This window comes from Protopterus annectens, chromosome 15.part0, assembly GCF_019279795.1.
Source record: "Protopterus annectens isolate FY-2018-M chromosome 15.part0, PAN1.0, whole genome shotgun sequence".
Lineage (NCBI taxonomy): Eukaryota > Metazoa > Chordata > Ceratodontiformes > Protopteridae > Protopterus > Protopterus annectens.
In genome coordinates this window covers 358,242,304-358,268,966 of record NC_056749.1, presented here as the reverse complement: position 1 = coordinate 358,268,966, position 26,663 = coordinate 358,242,304, and the positions used below count along the sequence as shown (strand labels likewise).

Sequence of the window (26,663 nt, the reverse complement as noted above, 5' to 3'; positions counted from 1 at the left end):
ATGCAGACCCACTACAAATACATTTTTTCCTATATTTTTATTTTCTATAATTTTAGATCGGTTATTTATCATTCAGAATTTTGTGCCTTCAATTATTCAAAGTGCACTTGTATATGGTTACAACTCAAAATATCTAAAAGTCATTCGACTTGAAAAGTTCTTGTGGGTGCAAAAAAGACTGAATGCACAAGTGATTGAATGTTCACTTCTATAGTCTAGGTAAGTAGAGTGTGCAGAAAAATAAATGTTTCACTGGAAATGTTATAACAGTTTCCAAGTGTTTACGGGTTAGGGTTAAAGTAAGGGTTGGATAAGGGGACAGATTACTGTTTTGCATGTTTGGTGTATGTTCTTTGTCCTTTTGTCTTGTATAGTAGTAGTACTGTTAAGAAAAGTGTTCTTAGTACTGTAATATGCAAGGCTATGGTTAGTACACATGAATAAGGTGACGCAGGAGGGCTACGTAGGAGGGGAGGTATGTTTGTATGTAAACACTGAGTGCCTGTGCAAATATATATATATATATATATATATATATATATATATATATATATATATATATATATATATATATGTATATATGTATGTATATATATATATATGTATGTATATATATATATATGTATGTATATATATGTATGTATATATATATAACATACATACATTCTCTCGGATACAAATGTATGCAACAGTGCTTTTGTGGGTCTCACTGCAATGCTGTCTCAAAATGATGCGCTATTAGAATAGTAATATAAATATCATCAGCATATGCTACAAATATAATCAAATCAGCAAGGACCCCACCAAAGAAACTGTAAATTGGTTTATTTAAAAAGAAAACTGACAGCTTTCATCTTTACATTTAAAAAAAGACTTCTTCAGAGTGAATTATGATGAAACTTAACACATTAAATACACACAACCCACCAATGAAAGGCACAGTTGTTGGCTTTTGGCTTTTCCCAGTTAGGGGTAGCCACAGCGGAACTCCGGTCTGCTAATGATTGGCAGTAGATTTTCACGAACGCTGAGGTGCCAGCTCCACATTCATCCTTCAAAGAAGGCACGCCCATTTACGCATGTCTTTCAAATGCTCACCCAACTGCGGGGAGGACATGCAGACTCCACACAGAAGGCACTCCCCACACTCCAGCCGAGAATCGAATGGGAGAACCTCTTGCTGTGAGGCAACAAAGATACCGCTGCACCACCGTGCAAGTCAGGCATAGTGATGTAATTAATTGATCATGTTAAATCAGTTTAAATCACTGCACTTTAAGACCACAGTAAAAAAAAGAGAAAAAGATGTGCAAACCCAACAGCAACCAGGACAGTTTACTAAGATGCTAAACATATTACAGTATAAGAAAGTATAAAATATATATAAATAAGATGTATAAATTGTATATTTAATGCACACATAAATAAATATGAATAAAATGATTAAACTATAGCAGCCTTCATCTTTAAAACACTAGAAATGGAAACGGAGTAATTTAACCCTGGTGAAACTGAGGTATTGCACCTCAATTGCCAAACCAGTTCCTTGGGCTCTTTTTCATCTTTCTGATAGTTTTACCCACATAATATGCATTACAAGAATCACATGAAGCTAAATAGACTACGTGGGTAGTATTACAATTAAACTTCCCAGGACATGGTATGGTTCTCTCCAAATTGTGGACCACTGTATAGGGGCCTACACCCACATTTCTGCATATTCCTGTGTGTCAGATACCCTCCCTGAAGCTGACTCCAAAATAGTCCTGATGTTTCTACCTTTTAAGAACATAATAGACTAGGTAGTACCAAGACATTTTTTAACCTAGTCTGTAAATTTAATGTCCCAAAAGAGATAGAGTGGTGTGGTCATGTTCACTTGAAACATTTTGTCCTTGTGCAGTGTCAGTTGTGGTCTAATTAACTGTCAGTATGTATCACACTGTGTGATGACATTGTGATACAATTAGTGTTTATATTAACAATTGGGGAGAAACAGTCATGTTGATGTCCCTCCACTTCAGCCCTAATATCCCTCAACAGTTTGATAGGATAACCCCTGTCTAGAAACAAGCATATCATGTAATGCACCTCTTTGTCAAATGTGATGGTCATGATACAGGGGATGACAACTATCAAAATGGAGTTAAGTGTTAGTGAAAATCTCTTTTCTATAAATTGTTGATGAATAATAACACCCGACCATGTTTTTCCTCAATAAAATTTCAAGATAAGTAATGTTGTCACTACTAGTAGAATAAGTGAACTTTAAAAAGGATGTCAAATCCTGCGACAACTGAAAAAAATGTTTCCTATTTACTTAAACTAGCTTTCCACCAGATTATGACATGATCAAAGTACCTGTAGTGCCCATGTATCAAAGCCATCAATTGCGGGGTGAAAATAAACTTCTTTTCCCACATAGCCAGCACAATGCTGGCATATATGGGGGGTGCAAGCAGTGCCCATGGATACATTGGAAGTTTGATGATAATACTTCTCCTCAAAAAATAAGTTCTTATTCAAGGTTAAACTATTAAAGGAGATGACCACACCTATGTTCTGTGTAGAAAGTTACGTGAACTCCAATAGGAAAGAATAAAACCACTGGAGACCAATGTCATAGTGGATGACCGAGAATAAATTGACCACATTCACAGTGATGAATAAAACATCATCATAATATCAAGAATTCAGGGTCTCCAACAGATGCCAAGAATATTTCAACATGTGTGTAACAGAATTTAACTAAGATTTAGATTTAAAATGTACAAATTTGGCCAAAGGCTCCATTCTGTAATCTTTTGCGGAAACAATTGGTCTTAACAAGGGGGGGGGGTCTACGGCATTTTTTGTATTTTATGAATACTGAAAATCAATGCTACCTTGGGCTTTGCTACTTTCATGTATTCCCATAACTCATGGTCTATTCCGCCCGTAGGGCCATATTAAGCAGAAAAAATCCAGTTTGGCATAAGTAACATTTATTTTAGACAGGTAACCCCTGACAATTTATCCGTTGAGGAAAAGGGGTTGTTAAATACCCTTGCAAAAGACAAATGCATTCATATTATGAAACCAGACAAGGGAGGGGAGTGGTTATAATCAATGACCTTGATTACTCATCCAGACTGTTCCTTTTGCTCTCTGACACCACAAAAGGGTCTCTTTAAATGAAATAAATGTTACTTATGCCAAACTGGATTTTTTTCTGCTTGATTTGGTCCTACAGGGGGAAACAGACCATGAGTTATGGGAATACCTGATTATCTCTGAGGAAACACACTATGTGTTATGGATATTAATTCTTACTGAGAAGGTAATTACTGGACTTTGGTTAAGAGATTCTGCCCCTTTATTTATGCAACTTGAAAACACAGAAGAAAAGTGATTTTCCATGTTTTTCTTCGGTTTGTCATTACAGAAAGTCATTTGATTTAGTACATTTGTTTATTCTGGTGCACTAATAGTAAACCTGCCCTAATCCCAACCCTATACATTATGCCACTAAATGCTGTCTCCTTAACTCATTCCATGCACACTGACACAGAGCAACACTAAGCCAGTCTCCTTTCCAAGTCCTTAAACTAACCCTAACCTGCTAGTGCTCACTCTCTGTTACGCACACAATCACTGAGCCTCACTGCTGAAATTGTCATTATAAAAAAAGCTGATGCATAACCATTCATTATTCCTGTACTTGACATAGCCTGCATGCAGCCATATCTGACACTGGAAATGGCATTCAACTAAGGCAATGCATGACTAATTGTATGTAATCATATATGAAATTATAGCAACAAAGCATGAAGAATCTTGCCAAATAAAGTCCCCAAATGAATATAAATATTGTAAATGTTTTCTACTATAAATAAAAAAGTATTCCTTTGTGAAGAGAGAGCAGCTTTTGTTGTATTAACGTGGTGTCGCTGCTACTTTAAATAAGAATGCTATAATACTACTTTAAGTACAAAAGGAAAGTTTGCTGTATTAGCTAGTGCATGTCTGCTTAAATATTGCAATTAATGATGTATAAAAGGAGAGCTGAAGTTATTACTTGCAAGCAGTGTTTGCCCTTCATGTATCAGGATTTCTTTTCTAAAGCAGTAGCTTTATAAGAGTGTGATAAAACAGAGTAAATATACATAGAAGAAGGCACTAGGAATAAGATGGAGATTGTTCCTGTTACAGGAATATGGGAGAGAGAGATATGTTCAAATAGACTACATCCCAGGTTTCAGGACCTGTATTCAAGGTTCTTGCTGTGAACTATTATTATGGGATACCCCTTTTGTTTTGGGAAGAATTGGCATCTTTATGTTTTCCCCAAGACTGATTTCTCTGTTGCCTTTAATAATTACACACTGGTGGATTTCAGTGGGCATCTTTTAAGCACACTTTTCTATGCCATTGTCCAAAGACTGTACGTTTTGCTGTCTATCAGATGACCACCTACTCTGAGCATAATTTTCCTTTCCTTCTGTGAGCAAAGCTTTGCCCTACATGACAGGGATGCTCAGAACATTTTTTTCCAAGTTTCCATGCATGTGTTATATTGACCCATTTGTTAGGGTGACAGCAGTTATTGGATTTCACTGGTGGCAGTTGATAAATTTATGGCTATGTCATGGAGATTTTCATCACTAAAGCAAGATCTAGAAGCATATCTTGTCATTTTTTAGTGCAAACCCCACCAGGAGGGATTTGACTAAGTCAAATGTGTCAGAATCCTTTCAGCCCAAGTGACCAAAGAACCACTTGGTCATCTTGGGCATGGAAGAAACTGAGTATCAGGAATATAGAAAGGTTAAAAAGATACTTGACAGACCCAGTATTGAGACAGACAGAAGTTCAAAAGTTTATTGGACCTTTTCTGGTACAAAACTGGAAGATCATAACTAAATCCTCTAGGTCAAAATAATAATGATAAAATTATAGAAATAAGAGCCATTGACAAATTTGAGAGATGTTTACGTACTGCTTTAAGAGACCGTGTTAAAAAAATGCATCATCTATAGTTAGAGTTTGTCTTAGATGTGGAAAAAGGGGTCAATCACAAAGCTAGATTCTTTACAATTTCTGCGAGTAATACTGTAATACCTTATAGGACAGAACATTCTAAAAAGCATGTTGCTAATGACTATGATAATGGGATGCCTATGAGTTGCAATAAATTACCTGTTAGAATAGGTCAATCTGCATTGTGTTACCATGTTACTGCAAAGTGAATTAATCACAGTAGTTTAAAGGTAGCAGAGAGCTGCAAGGACTGCTTAACTCAGGCAAAACGTAAGCAAAACAAATACCCTTAATAACAAAGCAGTTAAAGTAGTATGCTTTCACGGAGCTAAAAACCCTATCTTGTTACTCACTAGAAATATAAAGTGTGCTGGAAGGCATTCCAAATAACAGTAATAGAATCTCAAAATTAAATGCATTTTTAAATTCTGAAAGTTTTTAATTACTATTGCAGGTTATTTAGAAGCTCTATCTTCTACTGTGTGTTCCATCTATCAATCATGCATGTGCCTAATAATCAGAATCTTAAAATGTAATCCCTATGCAGTGCCATAGCTTTCAACTTAGTAAATCTTTTAGCATTTCTGTGTTTCTCACTTGCATTGGCCACTGTGGTGCAGTGGTTAGCATTGTTGCCTCACAGCAAGAGGTTCTTCGGTTTGATTCTTGGCTGGAGTGCCTTCTGTGTGGAGTCTGCATGTCCTCCCTGAGGTCGAGTGAGCTTTAAAGACATGGAGGTAGGTGAGTGTGTGTGTGTGTGTGTGTGTGTGTGTGTGTGTGTGTGTGTGTGTGTGCCTTCTGTGAAGGTTGGTCGCTGGGCTGGCAACTCGACACCATAAAACTCCATTATCACTCAGTCTGCGGACCGGTGATCTGGTGTGGTGACTCCTATCTGGGAAAAGGCATTGATTTTTTTGTGTTTCTCTCACTTTTATAGTACACAGAAGCAGTTTAAGCTCCATGCACTGCAAAGAATTATAATTGCATATTTCTAATCCTAACTCTTTTTTGTCTCAAGGTATACTTCTTGACATCCATATCTGGAACACGGAACAAGCTGGTTATGATAGCAGACCTGATTTTACTCATCTGTTTTATGAATTACATCTGAATGTTAATGCCAGATAACTTTGTATGTTGTACCATGTTTTGCACACTTGTGCCTAGGTTATGGGTTGAAGGGAACAGCCCACACACCCAGTTGTCTAACAAACAATAAAACATAACCCCATATATAAGTAAAAACAAATATCAAATACTTAAATCTGGAGGACACAGTCAATCTACAAGCAGGCAAATTTAGCTCAAACGTCTCCAACTTTTCTACTCCTACCTTTCCAGATCATATACCTGCATTTATAACCCCCCTCAAATCCGCCAAGAACAAGTCCTCAAGGTGTTATACAGTGGAGTCAGAAAATGTGCTGGACTGCCTACTGGTCAGCTTGTAAAAGGACTTGTTGCCCCCACACCCCAACAGAGGCTATGCAATATCAGCCTCCAAACAGGCTTTGTGCCTGATAAATGGAGTAGAGCAGCCGTTATCCCTTTGCACAAAGGTGGTGCATCAATGGACCTGGGTAATTATAGATCCACAAGCTTAACCAGCCTCAGCAGTAAGGCTGTGGAAAAGATAATTTTTGGAATTAATAACGAAAGGACATGGGCAACCTGTAAACTCTCAGTCCATGCCAGTTCAGATCCATTGAAGGCAGGTCTTGATTACTTAATCTGGTTTGACTTTTTTCAAGGTTAGTGAAGCAATGGATGAGGGCATATCTGTACACACTGTATATCTAGACCTTACACAGGTATTGGGTACCATCTCACATTCAGGCAATGTAGATAAAATCTCTCAGCTAAATGCGAGTCCCTCTGTAACTCTTTGGATATCAAACTGACCCACAAATATAGCCCAGGAAATTAGGATGGGTGGTTCTACTTCTTCCAAAAGATCTGTCACTAGTGGTGTATCCCAGGGTTTAGTTCTTTAACCACTCTTCTTTGGCATTTACTTCTTGGAGGTCAGAGCAAACATTAGGGGTTTACAACTGATCATGTCTGCAGATGACTGTAATCTTGCTGCCATCATAAACTCGCTAGAAGACATCAAGATCCTCCAGTTGGCCTTTCCCCAAGCAAATAGTGTCAATACCATGGACTAAGACTAAATGACAAGAAATGTATAATAGTATCCTTTGGCAATCATGATCTCCCTTGTAATTATCTTATTGTCGACACACCCCTGAAAGTTGATTCCATAGTCAGTGGTTTGAGAACCTATGCTGACAACAAAATGTCCTTCTATCTTCATGTATCTACTTTTGTAGGAAAGTCCTTTTCTATTGTACATCTTAAATCTAAAAGTATGGTGCCCAGGTCCAGGGATATAATCATTCCACTGCAGTAGCTCTCCTCAGTCCAAACACCGTATAAATTGCTATGTACCTAACTAAAAACTAAAATGCATCCCACCTCGAATGACAACTGTGCTTTCACAAAAAAAACAATCAAGGGACTAAATCATAAAAATATGTAGACCATCTCAAAGCCATGTCCCTCTTTTCAGTATCGTACAGATTACTAAGAGGTGACCTCCACCTAATGTATAGAGTCTCAACAGACCTATCTTGTCAGATGTATTGTATATTCACAAGTACAAATGGTAGCATGAACATCAATGGATCTGATACTCTTTTACAACAAAAATAGAAGATGTTGGAGGGAGAGGTTTGTATCTCAATGAATACCACTTCTGTGGAACAGTCTTCCATTTTACATAAAGCAAAATACTTCTTACTGTGCTCAAATGTAATTTGAATGATCAGACAGGAAATTGAAAATTGCCTCTTTCCTCTGCTTAGCACCCATGTACCTTCTAGATACGAGCAACAAGTAAATGTCCCATTATATCCCTTTTTTGCCCAACTCTGGGTTATTTACATACTATGGGAATATGAGGCTAAGCTTCTTAAGATCCTCACAGACCCATAGCATAGTAAGAATCTATGAATCTATAACACAGGTGTGTGTGTGTGTGTATGTGTGTGGTGTGTATGTGTATGTCTGTGTGTGTGTGTGTACAGCTACATTACAAAGTTAAAGAAATGTGATCACAGCCGGCCCCACTCACTATGCCACAAGATGTTACGCCCAGACTCTAAAAATCAAATCACATTATTTTTCTGTTTTCAAGATGAACTACTTAAGCTTATAGGCCTAGGATACATGATCCGATGTGTGGGTCTGTTAGTAATGTCAGCCATAAAAGTCCCATTTTTGTGACCCTCAGTCCCTTGTCAAAACATTCATTAGTAGAGCAGGCTTTGCTGGTCTTGCTTGATCCACAGCCCCAACAATACTCACCATTTCTCGTTTTACAGCTGCACATATGTTTGCGAAGAATAAATGCAAATGTGCACAGTGCCACTATACAAGTAGCTATAGCACTGCTGATTACTACTGCAAGGACAACATCCCCCATTACAGACCAGGAAGCTTCACTCTTGATGCTTTCTACCTTAGAATGGCCTGCAAAGAGAGAAAAAACACATGAACTGAATCACACTACAGAGATTACTGTATAGTTACTCAAATTGTTCTTTCTTTATTCACAAAACAGTAGCACAACTCTGGGTTGCAAGCAAACCTTTTAACTGTCCAGTAATTTTCAGAATGTTCAAATTTTGCCCTGTCGTGCATAAAATGTGTGGTTTTCTGGCAAATCATTGAGGACTGAAGTCACGATATAATGACAGATGTTTGAGTTTCAGATTTGAAGCTAATGCAAATCCTGTAGTTTTTTTTTTCAAATTTGTAAGTTTGTAAGAGCAGTATTTAAACTTTGATTTTGAGCATTTGTCCTCCCATTATTTTTGGTTTTGTCCAGAAATCTTATGCTAAGAAGTTGAGGGGGGTATGTCCTTGAATTCACTGCAACTAGAGGGAAAGGGGGTATTCCCCAGATCTAACAACTTACCTCAGTACATGTAAAATCTGTATTAATCAAAATCTCTTAAACAGTATTCTCAAATATGGAACAGCTTCCTACAGGAAGACAATATTGCAACCTAAAGTTATAAAAAGTACTGAAGCGTATCACTTAGATGTACACTTGCTGCAGCTCTTTTTAGACTGTGCTTACTGGAAGAAAACACACACACACGGAAAATAAAAACAGATGCAGCAGAAATTTTAAATGATATAATGTAATAGAACCATTTTAAAAGGCAGACATTTCATAAATACACTCAACTTTATGGCTAACTTTGAAGAGTGTTGTTTAAGCAGACAACAGCCATGAGTCTGGGTTCAGTTTCTCTTCAACAAGTGACTGCATTTAAATGCCTCACCTTCAGGAAAGTAGCAGATTAATGTCATTCATACAATTATAGTGCCAGATGATGGCATATGTCTTTTAAGTATGAGATTCTATAAGTGACTGTGTGTTTTTCAGCTGTTCAAGAGCTTGTCAGCTTATACCACACTACTACCATAACTTGGTAAGTAACTGAAATGATTACCCCCCCCCCCCCCCATCCTACTCGGACTAGCTGCTATATCCAGCCTTATTCACATATAACAAACATCTGCAAGATAACCAATTCCATGACCAACACCAGAACAGACATGGCAATTACAAACAGGAAAGAAAGTCCACACAGCTGAACTGAAACTGGAAAATCCAGCAAACCATACTTCCAAGCTGTCTTGAATTTCACAGACAGTCCAGAGTTTTGCTTCATATTTGTGGTTGTCAGTTCCTCAAAAAACATTTTTTTTTCTTGCAAATCATTGAGGACTGAAATCACCAAAAAATGGTAGATGTTTGAGTTTCAGACTTGATATCCTTCACAAAATGCATGCGTATGCAAAATCTGTTCAGTTTTCTTAGTTTATAATAGCAATTTGTAAAATATATCCCTGTTTTTGGGCCTTTGTCTCCCCATTACTTTTGACTTTGTTCAAATTTTTGTGCTAAAAGGTTAAGAGATATGCAGTAAATACAAAGCAAATCTTAGAAAGAAACACTTCTCCCTTTAAAAGAACTACTGCTTTTTATTAAATATCACCTTTGACAAGTACTGGTTCAGTAGATGTAAAACAAAAATGTAGTGTCAGTGCACCTCTGTGGTGCAGTGCTGGGTGTTTCACATAAGCAAACCATAATTGTGCGTAAACAGATTAATAAAGGTTCAGCTGTAGTGCAGGGATCATATGATAGAACTTCATGGGAACAAGAAATGTAATGGGTAAAATGCAGCAATAAATCAGAAACTGGCAGCAGTTGTTTAAAATGATGCACTTACACTGAATTTCTGTCACAACAGTTTGCTGAGAACATGGGATACATTCCCAATCCTGTTGCCCTCCAATTCGAGTTTTACTGTAGAATCTGTGAAATATCAGAAAATTAAGAAATCAATGTTATCTGCATTTTACATTTTATTTTTAATTAACTTTCTATAGATTTTACAAGCAATTTCCTCACTTTGGATATGCAAAATACTTTAAAAAATATGACCCTATAACTGTAGTAGCCATTTTTTAATGAGGAAATTAGGCATCCCACCACAGTGATGGGAACACCCAGTAAATATCTCCTAAACACATGCCAAGTACATCAGCATTCTTAGCTTTAGGACACTTTGGGGTACCATGAATTTTTGAGAGCTGGGGTTTGCTGTTCATTCTCTGTTGTGATCACTGAACTTCATATCACAGGGACGGGTTGAGCAAAAGGTATCTGGAGCAAGACCTTCTTAACAGTGGTCTTTGACCTAATATCACATGAGCTGCTTAATCCAAAATAACTAGGATGTGGGTCAGAACTGCATCCTGCGCAGTTCCCTGATCTGGTGATGAAAGGAGAAAAAAAACAGCTCTTCTCCTTTGTAAACTCTAAGCAAACTGCTCGCTTGCCAAAGCGCTTCATCCCTAACTGCAAATGCAATATTGGGATTCATTTCTGAATTCCAGTATTGTATGCCCAATCAACATCTGCCAATTATGCCCATAAAACCTTGTGCCAATAAAAGCTTCCCCTTTACTCCAGCCTAGCGGTGTCTCTCTGTGCAGGCCTTGCTTGCATCGGTTGCAGTCCAAACCATAATGACAACTTTGCCAAAAGATAACAAGGATTGTCTTTATTTGCAGTAATCCCTAATCCTTGTGTCATGAGTCATTTCTCTAGAGCTACAAGAAATGGGTTTCATGGATCTTCAAATCCATTTTCCTCTACTACAGTCTGAAGATATGCTTGCATATATGAAAATACAGGGTTAGTAGTGTTCCTTGACTCTTAACAATGATGGTATCCATTCGTACCAGAAAGGCATCTCTGCGTATGCAGCTCAAAACTGAGATAACAGGAAAACTAAAGCAGCATAGTACTGAAAATGAACACTGACATTGTGTTAATGAAACCCCAACTTGGTATCATAATTTAGAATCCAGAATGTTAGTAATTGTTATACTTACTTTTGTGCCTTGGTCATGCAGGTCACAAGTAACATCACAAAGATATATGCACACCAGATGCACACGTTCATGCACAATGTTCTGATCAGTAGCTGGCTTTCAAAGTTACAGAAGCCAAGTGCCAACCACTGGCTGACAAATCATTATCTGAATAATCTGATTTGGAACAGTGAGTATAGGCAAGTGACATACTACAATCAGCTGGGGTCTGCAAACTAATATGCACAATATGATTATTTTGAATGTCAGCTTTCTCGTCCATGTATCTTATATACTGAAAGTTATAGTCATGTTGCTTATGCACTTCTTGCATGTGTGGTCTTACAGGTGTTTACAACTGTTGCATAGGTAGAATGTCGCTCAACTAAATACTGCATACCTTGTGCTCCAACTCCTTACTGTTTCCTTGGTTCTTGGGGCTTTTATGTTGAGTATTTGCAGTGTGGCATAAAAGTTTTTCATACTGAACTTTCTCAAATTTATATCGGTATCTTAAGCCATGAAGCATTCTCCCCATATGATGAAATTCTAACCAGAAAACAAAGGGAAATGAATCTGTTCACAGTAAGTTAAAAATGAGTGACTTTATAAGCAAAACTTGTGTTGAAGAGCAGCTTAGGCAGATGAGTTATTTGTAAATATATAAGCTCACATAAATGTTGTATGTTTTTAAGATTCTAAATCCTCACTCATCCCCCACACTCAAACTGACTTCCGTATTGCCATCTTTTAGGACAGTTTCCACAGTTGTCTTCCAGGGAAAAGAATAACATAATAAGTAAACAGTTAAATACAAAACTTGCTTGCCATATTTCTCGGATATCCTTACCCTGGTAGGCACTGACCACAAACAGAGTTGGAACTGGCTGTGCAGTTGTATAACTGGACTCTGTTTATCAGTGCACATGAGAGGCAAAGTTTGCAGCGATGGTGTCCCCAGTTTTCTTTATATCGTCGAGGGCCACAGTTTATGCAGTATGCAGCATCTCCTTCTCCATAACCACATTCCTACAAATTATTCATAAGAAGAAAAAAATAACATTAGTATTATAATATACTACCTAGACATAAGTATGTTTAATTTATGTGATAGTTGCATCATGTAACAATGATGTCACTGGTTCAAGAAATGGAATTGTGATGCTTGTTTTTAAAAATCCTAGTGTTAGAAGAATTTGATTGCATGATTTGCCAGATATGTAATACTAATCTAAATTATTCAGTTTCAGCCAGCAGTACAAAACCTGTGTATTTAATACGGGTTCCTATTACCAGCTCGCAGACGTAGTTTGTCGAATGCATCTTGATCGAAGAGAAAAGGCAAAATAGCAAAGCGGCTTTTCAGCAGATTCTTTCTCTGGGAAAGAATTTGCTTGGCCGCTTTAGTTACTTTGCCATTTTCGGAACTGTAGTGCAATCCCAGAGTTGGTATATTTAAGTAGGGGGGTGTGGGGAGCACAGCCCTCCCCCACATTATGTTCTGTTTTAAATTTTTTTGTTTTGTTTTTTTCGCAACAGCGATTTACTTCCCTTGGAAAAAGGTCGCTGTTCTGAGGTTTCGATGTAAGCTTTCGCTTACATGGGGTTGATTATTTATCATTCACTTTTGTAAGCGTGTGATAATATAATATAGACCCATTTAATTCTACTATTTCTAATTCAGAATGTTGGAATATAGACTGTTTGCTCTGTATTTGATTCATTCACAGATATTTTGATTCATATTATATTTCACTATGGAATTTGTGTGCACTGTTCACATTGTCATCATCATATTATTACATACATACATACTACAACCACATTGCCACGTTTGCCACTGGGCTGCCTTTTAGGACACATCATTGCATCAATCTAAATCAGCTTGGGTGGCTTGAACTACCCAGCCTAATCCAGTATAACCAACTGATTATGGCCTATAAAATCCAATATAATCCGGACAATACTCCTGCACTTAAAAATATTATCACCCCCTATAACAATCCTAGACTGCTTCGATCCTCTAACAAACTACTAATTCAGACTAGCAAAATTAATAACACAGCCGGTGATTATCTCTTTGCAAACTCTGTAAGTAGATCCTGGAACTCTCTTCCAGCTGATATTACCTTACTTTCCACCTTAGGTCAATTTAAAATTAGACTCAAACAACATTTGTCACTTAACTGGCTATGTCAATGTATCAAGCCTGGCTAACTCGAATGTGTAAAAATCTGTTAACCGGTTTACTGTCTAATTTAATTTAATCCTGACTTGTGCTCAGGATTAACTGTAACCTGTGGAACTTGTTTAACTTGCTTACTTATGTAATCTTTGTAAATAGTCTGTTTGTAATATGTAATTCTGTATCTGCTTACCCTTGGAGCTTTTCTCCCCTGGCCTCCGCTGAAAATGGACATGCATCCAGTCGGATTATCCTGGTCAACAAATGTAAAATAAAAATAAATAAATAAATCATTCATCATCAACTCCTTTTTCAACATTTTTCTTCTACATGTAGTCAAGGTATTGTGTCAACTGACTTTCTTGATTGAGTGCAACTCCTCCTACCGTCTCTAACAGTTATGCCTGAGAATTGCAGGTCTTTCACACAATCCATCTATCACTTAGCTGCGCATCCTCTTTTCCCGTTGCCTGACTCCCAAATCTTTTTCCATTTACATATGAATGAACCCTCATTATCGGCTCTCTGACATTCTCTGTAATTGGAGCTTCAGTGGCTTCTGCCCCGATGTCATGATTTCTTGCATCTGTCCCCCAGTGTGCATCCAATCACCCATCTTAGGCATGTCATCTCCATCACCTCTAGCTTCTTCAGCTGTTCTGCCTTTACTACCAAGTTTTCCATGTCACAGAAAAGCACTGGTAAGCCACTGTTTCATCTACCTTAATAAAAGCCATGCTCCCAAATGAGTCATATTTGAAGGTGACGGGAAAGTTTTTTTGTTCTAAATAAATGGAACTCCGTTTCCTACATACATGTTTCTCCTTGTTATTTTTATTTTATTTATTTATTTATTTATTTTAAATTTTTACTAATCACAAAATCTTGTTTTATAAATGCATTGACATCCATTTTAGGCATAATGTGTTATAAGCAGTATGATCATTTGTTGATTATAAAGAGAGACTCTATCATGCCTTCACATTTATTTTGTAAGAGTAACACTCAGATTTTCCTCAGGTAGGCAATCCACTTTTTAATGAATTAAACAGCCAGCACAAAGTACAAATTTGATAGAATTACTGTGTCTACTTAAAGTACAGTTTGAAGCTTTCTTAGTGTTCCCACTGATAAGTCCACTGGAAGTAAAGGTGGTTAAAACATGATAACTAATGTGCATTGACAATATGATGATTTGCACAATTCCTCCTGTGAATTAGGAAATATATCCGTCTGTTCCTTTTTATATTGATAACCCCTGCTTTCTTTAATTTCATTTGGTTCCCCTTGGGATATCATTACACATGCCCAGCCTCCATTGCCTCACTTCCATTCTGGGTCTACCAGCTTGACACTCACACCCAATGGAATTACACTAGTATTGCAGGGGTTGGTCATGGATCTTAAGGGTGTCCAGGGGGCTTGGCTGTCTCTGCTTCCATCTTGAGAGGGGGCTTGGGGAGATTATTCTATGCCTTATACCCATTTCCTACCCTGCCTCCAGTGCATGCTAACCTTAATTTAAGGGCAACTCCCATCATTGAACCACACCTCCCATAAGGGAATGCCATTGATGAATGCCCTTCCACTTGGGATGGCACACCCATCCCTCCCTCACACTCCAATCACCCAAGCCACTGATTGAATCCAGATTGACTGGGCTGTTAGGGCAACATTGCTCAATGCCAGTGGAGTGGAATTTTATTTATGATATTGACTGTTAAGACCATTAGGAATCATAACTTAAGGTGTACTGAAGGATTAATCATACAGGTTACATTGATGACTATACAGCCAGTTTTGCTAACACTAGCATACTTGGACAACAAACTGCTATTTACTGACTGCAAAAAAATCATAAATAAACTAAACAATACTGCATCCAGAAGGCAACATTAGGTGCACTTCTGCTGATGTCAGCTAGTCTGAGGAAGCATAAATAATCATATTTGTATGGTAACCAAATATGGATCCACCTTTAATTCTAAAGTCCATTCTTAAACATATAAACAGAAAATCTTCTATTTATTTGTGATAGAGGCAAATGTCTTATCCAAGTCTGAGATATTTGCATCTGTTCACAATGATATATCTAAGGTCATACTAACATGTTTACAGGTGGCGCATGGTGGTGTTGCCACCTCATAGCAAGAGGTCCTCTGGCTTAGTTCTTGACTGGGGTGCCTTCTGTGCTGAGACTGCATGTCTTCCCTGTGTTCACATGGATTTTCTTTGAGTGCTCTGGTTTCCTCCCACAATCCAAAGATGTGCAGTATGAGGAAAGTACAGTTGTGTACACTTACCATAAATGTAGATGTTCGAGTGTATTCATTGTTGCAGTCATTACATTTGGGTAATCTGCTGGCAGGTTGCCCTCAGTCGGCCTGTATTCCAAAGTCTTGGGTCCTGCGTCAGTTGCTGTCTACTTTTCCATGACATCAGGTCGTCAGGGGTATAAAACATGCAGCCGACGCCATTTTCTTTAGTTTTTCTTGCCCCCGATGTCAGGTGTCCCCCAAAAGGGTAGCAATATTATAAATATTTATATATACGTATACATGCATCAATATAAACTTTACCTTCATCAACAAGCAAATACACCACATAGGTTGTAGAAGATAGAGAAGGAAAGATAAACTGTAGAATGAAAGGGGGATGGCGGGAGGGTAACCTGGACTGCAACAGTGAATACACTCTAACATCTACATTTATGGTAAGTGTACATAACTGTACTATGTTCTTCGTGTTTCACTGTTGCAGTCATTACATTTGGGTAGAATCCCAAAGCTATGGTTGGGAGGCTGGAGCTAAACAGCATTGGGTGAGGCTATAAGGCCCAGCAGCACTGCAGTGGCAAAGCCTGCCCTGGACTTAGAGTAGAGAGGCAAATGGTAATGCTTTGTAAAGGTGTGAACAGAACTCCAAGTAGCAGCCTCTAGAATGTCCTTGGTTGGTACTCCTCTGAGGCTGCTGAAGTACCTGCAACTCTGGTGGAGTGAGACCTAATGCCCTTGGGCACAGGTTTGCCATGGTGTAAGTAGCAGAAACGGATGCAATGGCTTATCCACTTTGAAATTGTCTGCTTTGAAATAGCCTTTCCTTCTGATCCTGCAGCCTATGACACTAGTAATTGCTCAGTTTTTCTTAGAGCTTTAGTCCTGTTCAAGTAGAATCTTAGCTGTCTGTGTATGTCCAAGGAATGCAGAATTCTCTCCCCTTTGTTCTGTGGATTTGGATAAAAAGTTGGCAGATGAATTGTTTGGTTAAGAGCCACACTGGAAACGACCTTAGGCATAAAAGTAGGATTTGTCCTCAGAGACACCCTGTCTGGGTAAAATATGATAAAAGGCTCTACAGCCATGAGGGCCTGTAGCTCTGAATCTCTTTTTGCTGAAGTAATTGCTAGTAGCAGAGTTGTCTTCCATGATAAAAACTTTATAGCAGCGGTAGCAGCTGGTTCAAATGGAGGCAGAGTGAGTTTTTCCAACACATAATTGAGGTCCCGTGCAGGTAATGGTGATCTTCTAGGAGCCCTTAAATTTTTGGCTCCTCTAAGATGCTGCTTTAGTAAAGGATGAGAAAAGATTGGTGGCTCTGTATTGTAATGAGCTGAAATGGCAGAGGCATGGATTTTGACTGATGAGAAAGATAGGCCTTTGTCAAGCATCTCAGTTGTAATATCTGAGGAATATGTGGTTCTGCTGTATCAGTTCCTTGTGCTTGATTCCAAGCACAGAATCTCTTCCATTTGTCAGCATAAGATTTTCTAGTACTAGGCCTTCTGGCTTCCAAAATGACATCCATCACAGCTTTACTGAGAGGTGTCGTTTGTATGATTACAGGATTCTGCCAGGTTCAGAGTCTGTAGCTGATTGTGCAGGATCTGATTGTTTTGCTGGGACAGTAGTTGTGGTTTTTGAGACAAGGTCCAAGCTGGGTATTGAGACAAGTTCCTTAGGATTGGGTACCAGAATTGGCGGGGCCAGTCCGGAGCAATTAATATTATCTTTGGCTTCTCTTGTCTGACTTTTAGGAGGACCTTGGGTAGAAGAGGCAGAAGAAGGATAGGGCATCCAATTTCCATGTTTGTCTAAGTCCTTGTGCAGAATCTTTTCAGTTGATAATTTTGAGGAGAGGCAAACAGATCTATGTCTGGGCTCCCCCATTTCTCTGTTATCATGCTGAAGACTTGTGGATTTAGTTTTCACTCGTGAGGATCCATAAGGTTTCTGCTTAAATAGTCTGCCAGAGTTTTTTTGTTTTCCTGGCAGGAATTGGGCTTGAAGATGTATTTGGTAGGTCAAATCTGTGTTCCACAGTGCCATGGCTAATCTTCAAAGGAGGTATGAGTGTGTGCCCTCTTGCTTGTTTATATACCACATGGCTGTGGTGTTGTCCATCTTTATCAGTAGTTGTCCTGGATGAAGTAAGTCCTTGAAGGCTGTTAGGTCATTTTGAACAGCTAGCATCTCTTTCTGGTTGATATGTAGATGCATTTGATTTGGTGCCAATATGCCCTGAATGCATCTTCCTGCCATGTGGGCCCCCCCAGGCATAATCTGATGCATCTGTTAAGGTTTGGCTGGCAGGGGGTAGAGTGAAGGGCCGTCCCATGTTTTGGTGACAGGCCTTTCCAACCATAGAAACTCCTGTTGCAGGCAGGGAATGAGAGGAATCATAGTTTCCAGACTGTGTGAACGTTCACTCCATAAACTTTTTAGGTACCATTGAAGTTTCCTCATAAGCAGTCTTGCATATGGAATTAGTAGGATGCAGGATGCCATGAAGCCCAGAGCCTGCAGAATTTGTCATTTGAATGAGACAGTCGTCCAAGTAAGGATATATTTGAATACTTCTTTGTCTGCAAAAAGCAATTACTGGTGCCAGGCACTTTGTAAAGATCCTGGGCACAGTAGATAAGCCAAAGGGCAGTGCAGAGAATTGGTAATGCATTAAGCCAGCCTTGAATCTGAGGTATCTTCTGCACGACTGTCATATTGGGACATGCAGGTATGTCCCCTTTTAGGTCTAAAGTTACCAGCCAAGCATTCTTGCCCAGCATGGGCAGAAGCTGCTGCAAAGTGAGCATCTTGAATTTTGGAATGTCCGGGTATGTGTTCAAAATCAATAAATCCAGTATTGGCCGCCAGGCCTAGTCCTTTCTGGGTACCTAGAACAGTCTTTAGTAAAATCCTTGTCCTTTTTCCTGTTCTGGTACTGTCTGAATGCCCCCCATATCCATGAGGGACGTAACCTGTTTCTGTGCCTCTGCCCATTGATTTTTTTGGCAGATCTGGCCAACCATTTGTCATTGGCAGAGTGTGGAAATGGAATCTGTATCCCTGTGAAACGATGTTTAGTAGCCACTTGTCCTGAGTTATTAACTGCCAATTTTGAGCAAAAAGTGCTAATTTTCCCCCTATGGGTGCTGCCAAAAGATAAGTGCTTGGTGTAGGCAGAGGGAAGTCATTGGGATTGCTTTCTGTTGGTTTGAGCTTTATCTCCTCCAGATTTGGAGGTGGATGCGCCCTATTGCTTTGACCTGTATGAGTCTTGGGCCTGGTACCTGGAACCCTTAGGGCATCAGGATTTGCCCTTTGAGCTCTGTCTGACACAGGAAAGGACCATTTTTTTGTAGGCCAGTGTCTACTGAATCTTGGTGGCTGCACTTGTAAGAAATCTTTAACAGTTTGCATAGACTTAGCTTTGTCTTCCATTTTCTTTAAAACCTCTTCTGCCTTAATACCAAACAGAGAATCATGCTGTAAAGGTGCATCTAGCAATTTATCTTTAACATGATCAGGCAAATTTTGTTCCTTTAAGCAGGCATGCCTCCCGATCACAGATCCAGTAACTTCGGCCCTGCAGGAGGCCTCTAAAGAATCAAAACCACATTGCAAAGTATGCTTTCCAACTTGTTCAGCTGCATGCAATAATTTCTGCAATTCCTTATTTTCTGCACATTGTGAAATCAACATAATTTTCTCTTTCAGCAATCCCATAACATGTTGTTGGTACTTAAGCATAGGAAATTTACAGCATTTATAGCATTTATAGCATTTACTGTCTGTTTTTTTCCTTGTCTCTGTAAAAAAACAAAAAAAAAAAACCCAAAAAAATCTCTTGTTTTCCCGCCTTACTGAACTAGAGTAGTCCAGTTTAGAGTTGCTGATCCCTGGGCTTTGTTTTTAGTTCCTGTTACTGATCCATTGCCTTATTAGGAAGGAGGGAAGTTTCTTTGCTTACCAGTGGGAGTGGGAAGCACTGAGCAGCCTTTTTGTCCGATTTGGTGAAGTTTTAGCCAGAAACTAGTAGTCCATTGGTCGTTTTGGGCCAATTCCTAGCTCCTTTCAGCCCCCTGCTATAAAACACGCTAAACGCGCGTTTTCCAGCTTGTACCAACTCAGCACAGATCCTCGTGGTGGCCTGCAGAGTGATCCAAGCAGCAGAGAGCTAAAAGAGTGACTTTCTACCAGATATAAGTATTTTTGTGGCTTTCCCACTGTTATTAAGCTAGCGACTGCATTTCGCCTGTTTTACTGCTACTTTAAGTGATTTCTGCATTTTACACTGTTTATTGCACTTTAAGTTACTAATTGTTGCAAATTGTTTCTGTAGGCTACACACTAAAGTGCTAGCCGATTTACAGCATTTATAGCATTTACTGTCTGTTTTTTCCTTGTCTCTGTAATAAAACAAAAAATCTCTTGTTTTCCCGCCTTACTGAACTAGAGTAGTCCAGTTTCAGAGTTGCTGATCCCTGGGCTTTGTTTTTAGTTCCTGTTACTGATCCATTGCCTTATTAGGAAGGAGGGAAGTTTCTTTGCTTACCAGTGGGAGTGGGAAGCACTGAGCGGCCTTTTTGTCCGATTTGGTGAAGTTTCAGCCAGAAACTAGTAGTCCATTGGTTGTTTTGGGCCAATTCCTAGCTCCCTTCAGCCCCCTGCTATAAAACACGCTAAACGCGCGTTAGCGCGGAGTTGCCACTGTTGCACACAAGAGCAGCGGCAGTTAAACAAGGTTAAACTATTTGGGCCATCTAAATTCCACTCTTCAAATTTTCCCTTAGAACTACCTTCCTCGAGCTGTACTGCTGATCTAACCAGCATATCCTATAACTGAAAAGTTCATCTCTACTTGATTCCCAAGTAGACTATTCTCTATCTGTAAAGCCTAGCACTTAATCCTACAGTACTTGCACCTTGATAAAGCACTCTTATTATAGATAGTACCCCACCAGCCTAAAACCCACTTCCCCCGGAGTCCTTTGAAAGTCTCTTTATCTACTACTTCTAGTATGTCGAGGGATCAGTTGCTAGTGTCCTCTCAAGCTCAACTGGTGAACCTGGGAATATTGAGGCAATGTTACAATTGCCTCATGTACACAGACAATCCTCTCCTTCTCCCACAAAACACAAATACATGCGAGAGATGCAACTATACAGCCAAACTGGAGGCTGAGCTCTCTCAACATAGGACTGGCAAGACCAGACAGGAGGAGAAGGTAACCACACACAATACATACCCAGTCACACATGGTACCATCACAACTTCAAATCATACACATACTCACACAAAGACATACTTGGAGGCTCTGATCAAAAATTTACCAAAACAGCAGAGGCCACCAAAGCAGACACCCAAACAACTACCACCTCACGACCCAACACATGCAACACATAGAGCACACAGTCAGAGTGTCAAACAGTCACAGCCCTTAAGGCCAAACAAAATGCCAGACACACTTGTCATTGGTGATTCCATAGTCAGACACACTGACGTCCCGCTCACCAGACTGAGTAAGGAGAAAGTCACAGTAAGCTGCCTGTCTGGCGCTAGAATCCGCCACATAACGCAAGCACTTAGGTCTCTCAACAGCAGGTACAAGTACGACTCAGTCATTGTCCACACTGGTGTCAATGACCTGAGATGTACCTCCTTGGACTACATGAAAAGGGACATCGAGGAGCTCTCTGATTATGTAGCCCAGGCAGGTATGACCCTGACCTTGAGCAGTATCCTACCTTCACCTTATGACCCTGACCTTGAGCAGTATCCTACCTTCACCTAGAATGATGCCACAATTAAGTGATAAGATGATCAGCTTTAATAATTGGCTTAAATTCTGGTGTCATTCAAAGGGGATCCAATGTCTGTCTGCCTGGGATGACATGCTGGACAAGCCATGCTGCTTCGCAAGGGACGGCTTGCACCTGTCACCCCTGGGCTTCCGGATATTGGCAAAGGCTCTTGCCACCCCCATATTGCCTTTTTTAGGCAAGGCTCAAATTCTAAACCTACCACCCTAGAACACCAAAAAGGAAAAAAACTAAGGGTAATGCTGCTCAATGCCAGAAGTCTCAATCTCAAGATGCACGCACTCGAGGCCCTTCTCAATATGGAGAACATCGATGTCTGTGCTGTGACAGAAACCTGGTTCAAGGCTCCTGAGAGCACCCCAGCACTAACAGGTTTCACCTCATATCATGCGTTCCGGCCCCAAAATCTGGACAACACCAAGAAAGGAGGGGGGGTGTCCATATTCATAAAGGACACCCACACCTCAAGGTTGGTGGCAACGCACGATGCAACAGAGACCATCCAGGTGCAATTAACCATAGGCAAGACTGCTCTGCAATTTGTAGCATGTTACAGGCCACACTCTCAAACTCAGGAACCTCACATGGCCTTCCTGAAAACATTGGAGGGGATAAATGTATCTCCAAACACCATCATACTAGGTGACTTCAACTACCCTAATATAGACTGGGAACACTACTCAAGCCCGAACACTCTAACCCAAAGATTCCTGGAGTTCATAAACTCAAATGCCATGGAACAACTAGTCACCATCCCCACAAGAGGAGAAAACATACTTGATCTCATCATCACGAACATGGGATCAAAATGTTCAACACCGAAGTATACCCCTCACTGGTGAGATCAGATCATAAACTAATCTCGCTGGAGGTCCTCATCCCCCCACCTGAAACAAAAAGACCACAGTGAAAACTTCTCAAAAGCCGATTTCACACTTCTAAAAACTAGTGTGGTCTCCTTTAAGGCCCCTGAGCCAGTGGTAAACATTACTCAAACCGCTGAATCACTTACAAATGCCTTCTACCAGCACCTACAGGACTGCATGGATCAGGCAATCCCAAACAAAACTAAGACTCTCTGTACCAAAGGCAAGCGTCCAGTCTGGTGGACCCCAGCCATAAACAAGCTCTACAACAAAAGGAGGAAGCTACTACAAGATAGAGCAAAATCCTTGAAAGGTAAGACACCTTTGATCATTATAAGTAAAAAACTAAGAGCTCTCATAAAATCATCCAAGGCAAATTTTGAGAGAAAAATCGCCAAGGACTCTAAAGACAATCATAAGGCCTTCTTTAGCTATGTTAGAAACCTAGGAGAAAACTCCCAGATATGCTCAGAATTAGTTCAAAATGATGTGAAAATTACTGAACCTACACACATTGCCAACATACTGGCTGACAGGTTCAGTGCAAACTTCTCCCCCCCCCCTCCCCCCCAAAAGGAGAGATCTATTCCAGAGGATTGTAGCCCCCCAAACATCTCCAACGCCCAGGTGAGAACTGCCCTCACTAAGGCAAAAAACCCAGCATCCATGGGACCGGATGGTGTCCCCGGCTGTGTGCTTCACGAACTCAACGAGGAATTAAACCCACAGTTAGGACAGCTGTTTAATCTTAGCCTCACCTCAGGATACGTACCCAAGGAGTGGCGCATGGCGACTGTGGTCCCACTTCATAAGGGCGGTGCCTCCACAGACCCTGGAAATTACCGCTGCATTAGCTTGACAAACCTTATCTGCAAAGCCATGGAGAGGATCATAATGGAACTCATAAATAAAGACATAGGGAACTTGCAGACTTTGGATCCAACCCACTTTGGCTTTATCAAAGGCAGATCCTGCCTCTTAAACTTGGTTGACTTTTTCGAGACAGTCACCAAGGCCATTGATGAGGAAAAGGCAGTCCATACAGCCTACCTCAACCTGGCAAAGGCCTTCGACACAATACCCCACTCAGGTATCATCGAAAAACTCATCAGCTTGAATGTAAACCCATACATCACAAGATGGGTTGCAAACTGGCTAAGTGACAGAACCCACAGGGTCAGAGTTGCTGGAGCCATGTCAGACTCAAAGCCTGTCACAAGTGGTGTCCCACAGGGCTCAGTCCTGGGTCCACTCTTGTTCGGCATCTACTTTTCTGAAGTACAAGCAAACACAGGAGGGTTATGGCTGACAAAGTTTGCAGATGACTGCAAATTGGGCGCCATAGTCGAAAACACATCTGACACAGATATCCTCCAGAAGGGCCTCACAGAAACAGATAACTGGTGCCAGAGCCATGGCCTGAAGTTAAATGCCAAAAAATGCATAGTCATACCCTTCGGGAAAAACAAGGTTACCCCTAGCTACCATATAGGTGGCAATCCACTGAGCACAGAAAAAGTCATCAGAGATCTGGGGACCCAGGTTAACAGTAGCCTTTCGTTTGACACTCATGTTGCTAAAGTAGTTGGGAAAACCTTCTATATCGCCCACCTGATCATGAAGGGATTCGCATCTAGATCAAGGGAGGGCATCGTCCCCCTGTACTCATCACTCATTAGACCTATGATTGAGTACAATGCCCCGTTCGGAATGTATCTGTCCAGACACCTGCTGCAGCTTGAAAGGCCCCAAAAGTTCCTCACCAAAAGGATAAAGGGTCTCAAAAATATGTCTTATGCTGCCCGACTGAAAGACCTCCAGCTCTATTCAGTGTCATACCGCTTGCTCAGAGGTGACCTGTGCCTGACATATAAAGCCATGTCAAACCCAGATTTGATGAATATGCTTCACCTCAAAAAATCTAGATCCCTCAGAACCACAAGGGCGGGAGACTTAAACCTTGACACGGTTATAAATAGAACGTGCTGGAGGGACAGATTCATCACCCAGAGACTCCCTATGCTGTGGAACAAAATCCCGGTACATGTGAGGCAGAGCACCTCTCTGGCCTTGTTCAAGAGGAATCTTGACCAATGGATGGGAGATCGCAGATATACCCCAGGGATTACTTCAGTGTCACTGCTTGACAGAGGCACAGAAAAATGATAGGCATAGTTTTTATTCAAACTAAAGGGGTGGCGAAAGCCACATAACTATGGGCTAGGCTTATAAATGCCCTTGGGCAGATAGCCTAGTATGAACCTATGAACCTATGAAATTGACAATTTAAGGCCCTGATTGCCAAGGTTGCAGATGTATAAACCTTTTTCCCCCATCTGTCCCGTGCCCTATAATCTCTGTCAGAGGGTGTAGGGTTTTTTTGCTGTTGAGGCCTCAACTTCCTTTGGACCCTGCGAAATAGTTTCAGGATCAGCAGCAGGGTTTCTAAATAAAAATTTATGTGAGTCGGGGACTCTGTAATATCCGTCAGGCTTATTGGGAGCTGGAGGTAGAGTCAGGGGTCAAGCTTGACTCCGAAAACACATCATCCACAATGTGTAAAACAGGAAGAATGGCTTAAGGCTTGTGCTGAGGAAGAAGGAAATCCCTGAGCCTCCTTTTTGATTCTGAAAAGTCTTGACTCTCCCAGTGGGAAATGCTCCCTCAAAGTATGCAAGGTTTCTCCAAATGAATAATCCTCAGGAGGAGATGCAGAGGGAATAGACTCCTCAGCATCAGAATCCTCATAGGGAGGTATAGATAATTCCTGATCAGAAGAAATAGAAACCTGATCTGAAGATTCATAATCAGTGTCTTGCCTAGGCCTGTTATCTGGAGAGGGATGGGTACCCCTGATCAAGGTAATAAGGTCTTCAGCCATTTTGGTTATCTGTTTTTTAGGCACAGAGGCCTGTGCTCGTGGCTCATGCGTCGTTTTTTTTAGGTTTAGAAGTTGCTTTTGTCTTTGGTTTTGCAGCTGTCATCAGTTTGATGTACAAATGTTGAGGTCTGAATACAACCTCAGAAGCCGGTGCCTGCTCAGCGGCTCTGGACCCATCCGAGGGAGATACATCCATCGGTCCAATACCTTGAGTATCTTGAGACATGCCGGACTCTACATGTGTGTCGGTAGAGGCCTGCGACTCAAAGGTATTGGGTATCAGGTGCTGCAAAGGTGCCTCACTGAGTATCGGCGACTGAGTTAGGAGAAGCTTCATCATTGGTTTTTGATCTTGACTGCCTTTCTCTGTCCATTTCTTTGCGATTTTTATGTACTCCGGTAGTCGGATTGCTATCCGACGACATTTCTGGGTAGTTAAATCTGTTTCCAAAATACTTTGATGCAAAAATATACCAACACTTAATAGTGCACTGGTTAAATCTAGTAAAAAACCGACAGCCAGGCACGTTGTGATCAGGGCCTAGGCAAGGAATAGTATAAATGGAAATCCTGATGAGGTATTTGCTTCCCATAAGTAATTCAAGTATTAACTTTTTCTGACATCGGTAAAAAACAAGAAAAAAGTTTCCCCAACTGGGTACTTAGCTTTAGTGAAGACTTCGGTTCTGAAACTCAAACTCTAATATTTCAGTAGTCTGCCAACCGGCACTTGCGAAATGCTTCTGCTTCAGGCACCGCGTGGCAAGAAAGACTAAAGATAATGGTGTCGGCTGCATGATGTTCTTCATCTCACATTGCTGCAGTCCTTACACTTGGGTAGTCCGCTGTCCTCGGTCGGCCCGAATATCAAAGTATAAGGCTGACGTCGGTCAAGGCGCATTTGACTGACATCAGGACGTCAGGGTACAAATGCGCATGACCGACGTCATATCCTCAGTCTTTTTTGCCACATGGTCCGATGCAGAAGCAGCATTGCAAGTGCCGGTTGGCGTTCTGAAATTGTTCGATTTCGGAGTTTCAGACCGAATCAAAGTTGGCTAAGTACCCGTAGAATATTTTAGTTTTTTCTTGCCTCAGTGGTTTACCGGATGTCAGAAAAAGTGAATAATTGTATTTCTTGTGGGAAACAGATA

The 26,663-nt window shown here is 40.4% G+C and overlaps 1 protein-coding gene across 1 annotated transcript in view; it reads right to left on the bottom strand.

Annotated features, from left to right (window-relative positions):
- The window catches only part of EDA2R (ectodysplasin A2 receptor), a 247,288-nt gene that overhangs the window by 137,522 nt on the left and 83,103 nt on the right, over positions 1-26,663 (bottom strand). Inside the window, exons 4-6 of the mRNA XM_044057108.1 lie at positions 12,329-12,507; positions 10,329-10,414; positions 8,386-8,550 (exon numbers count right to left, since the gene is read on the bottom strand). Coding sequence (XP_043913043.1) covers positions 8,386-8,550; positions 10,329-10,414; positions 12,329-12,507 — 430 coding nt within the window. The remainder of the gene's footprint in view (positions 1-8,385; positions 8,551-10,328; positions 10,415-12,328; positions 12,508-26,663) is intronic.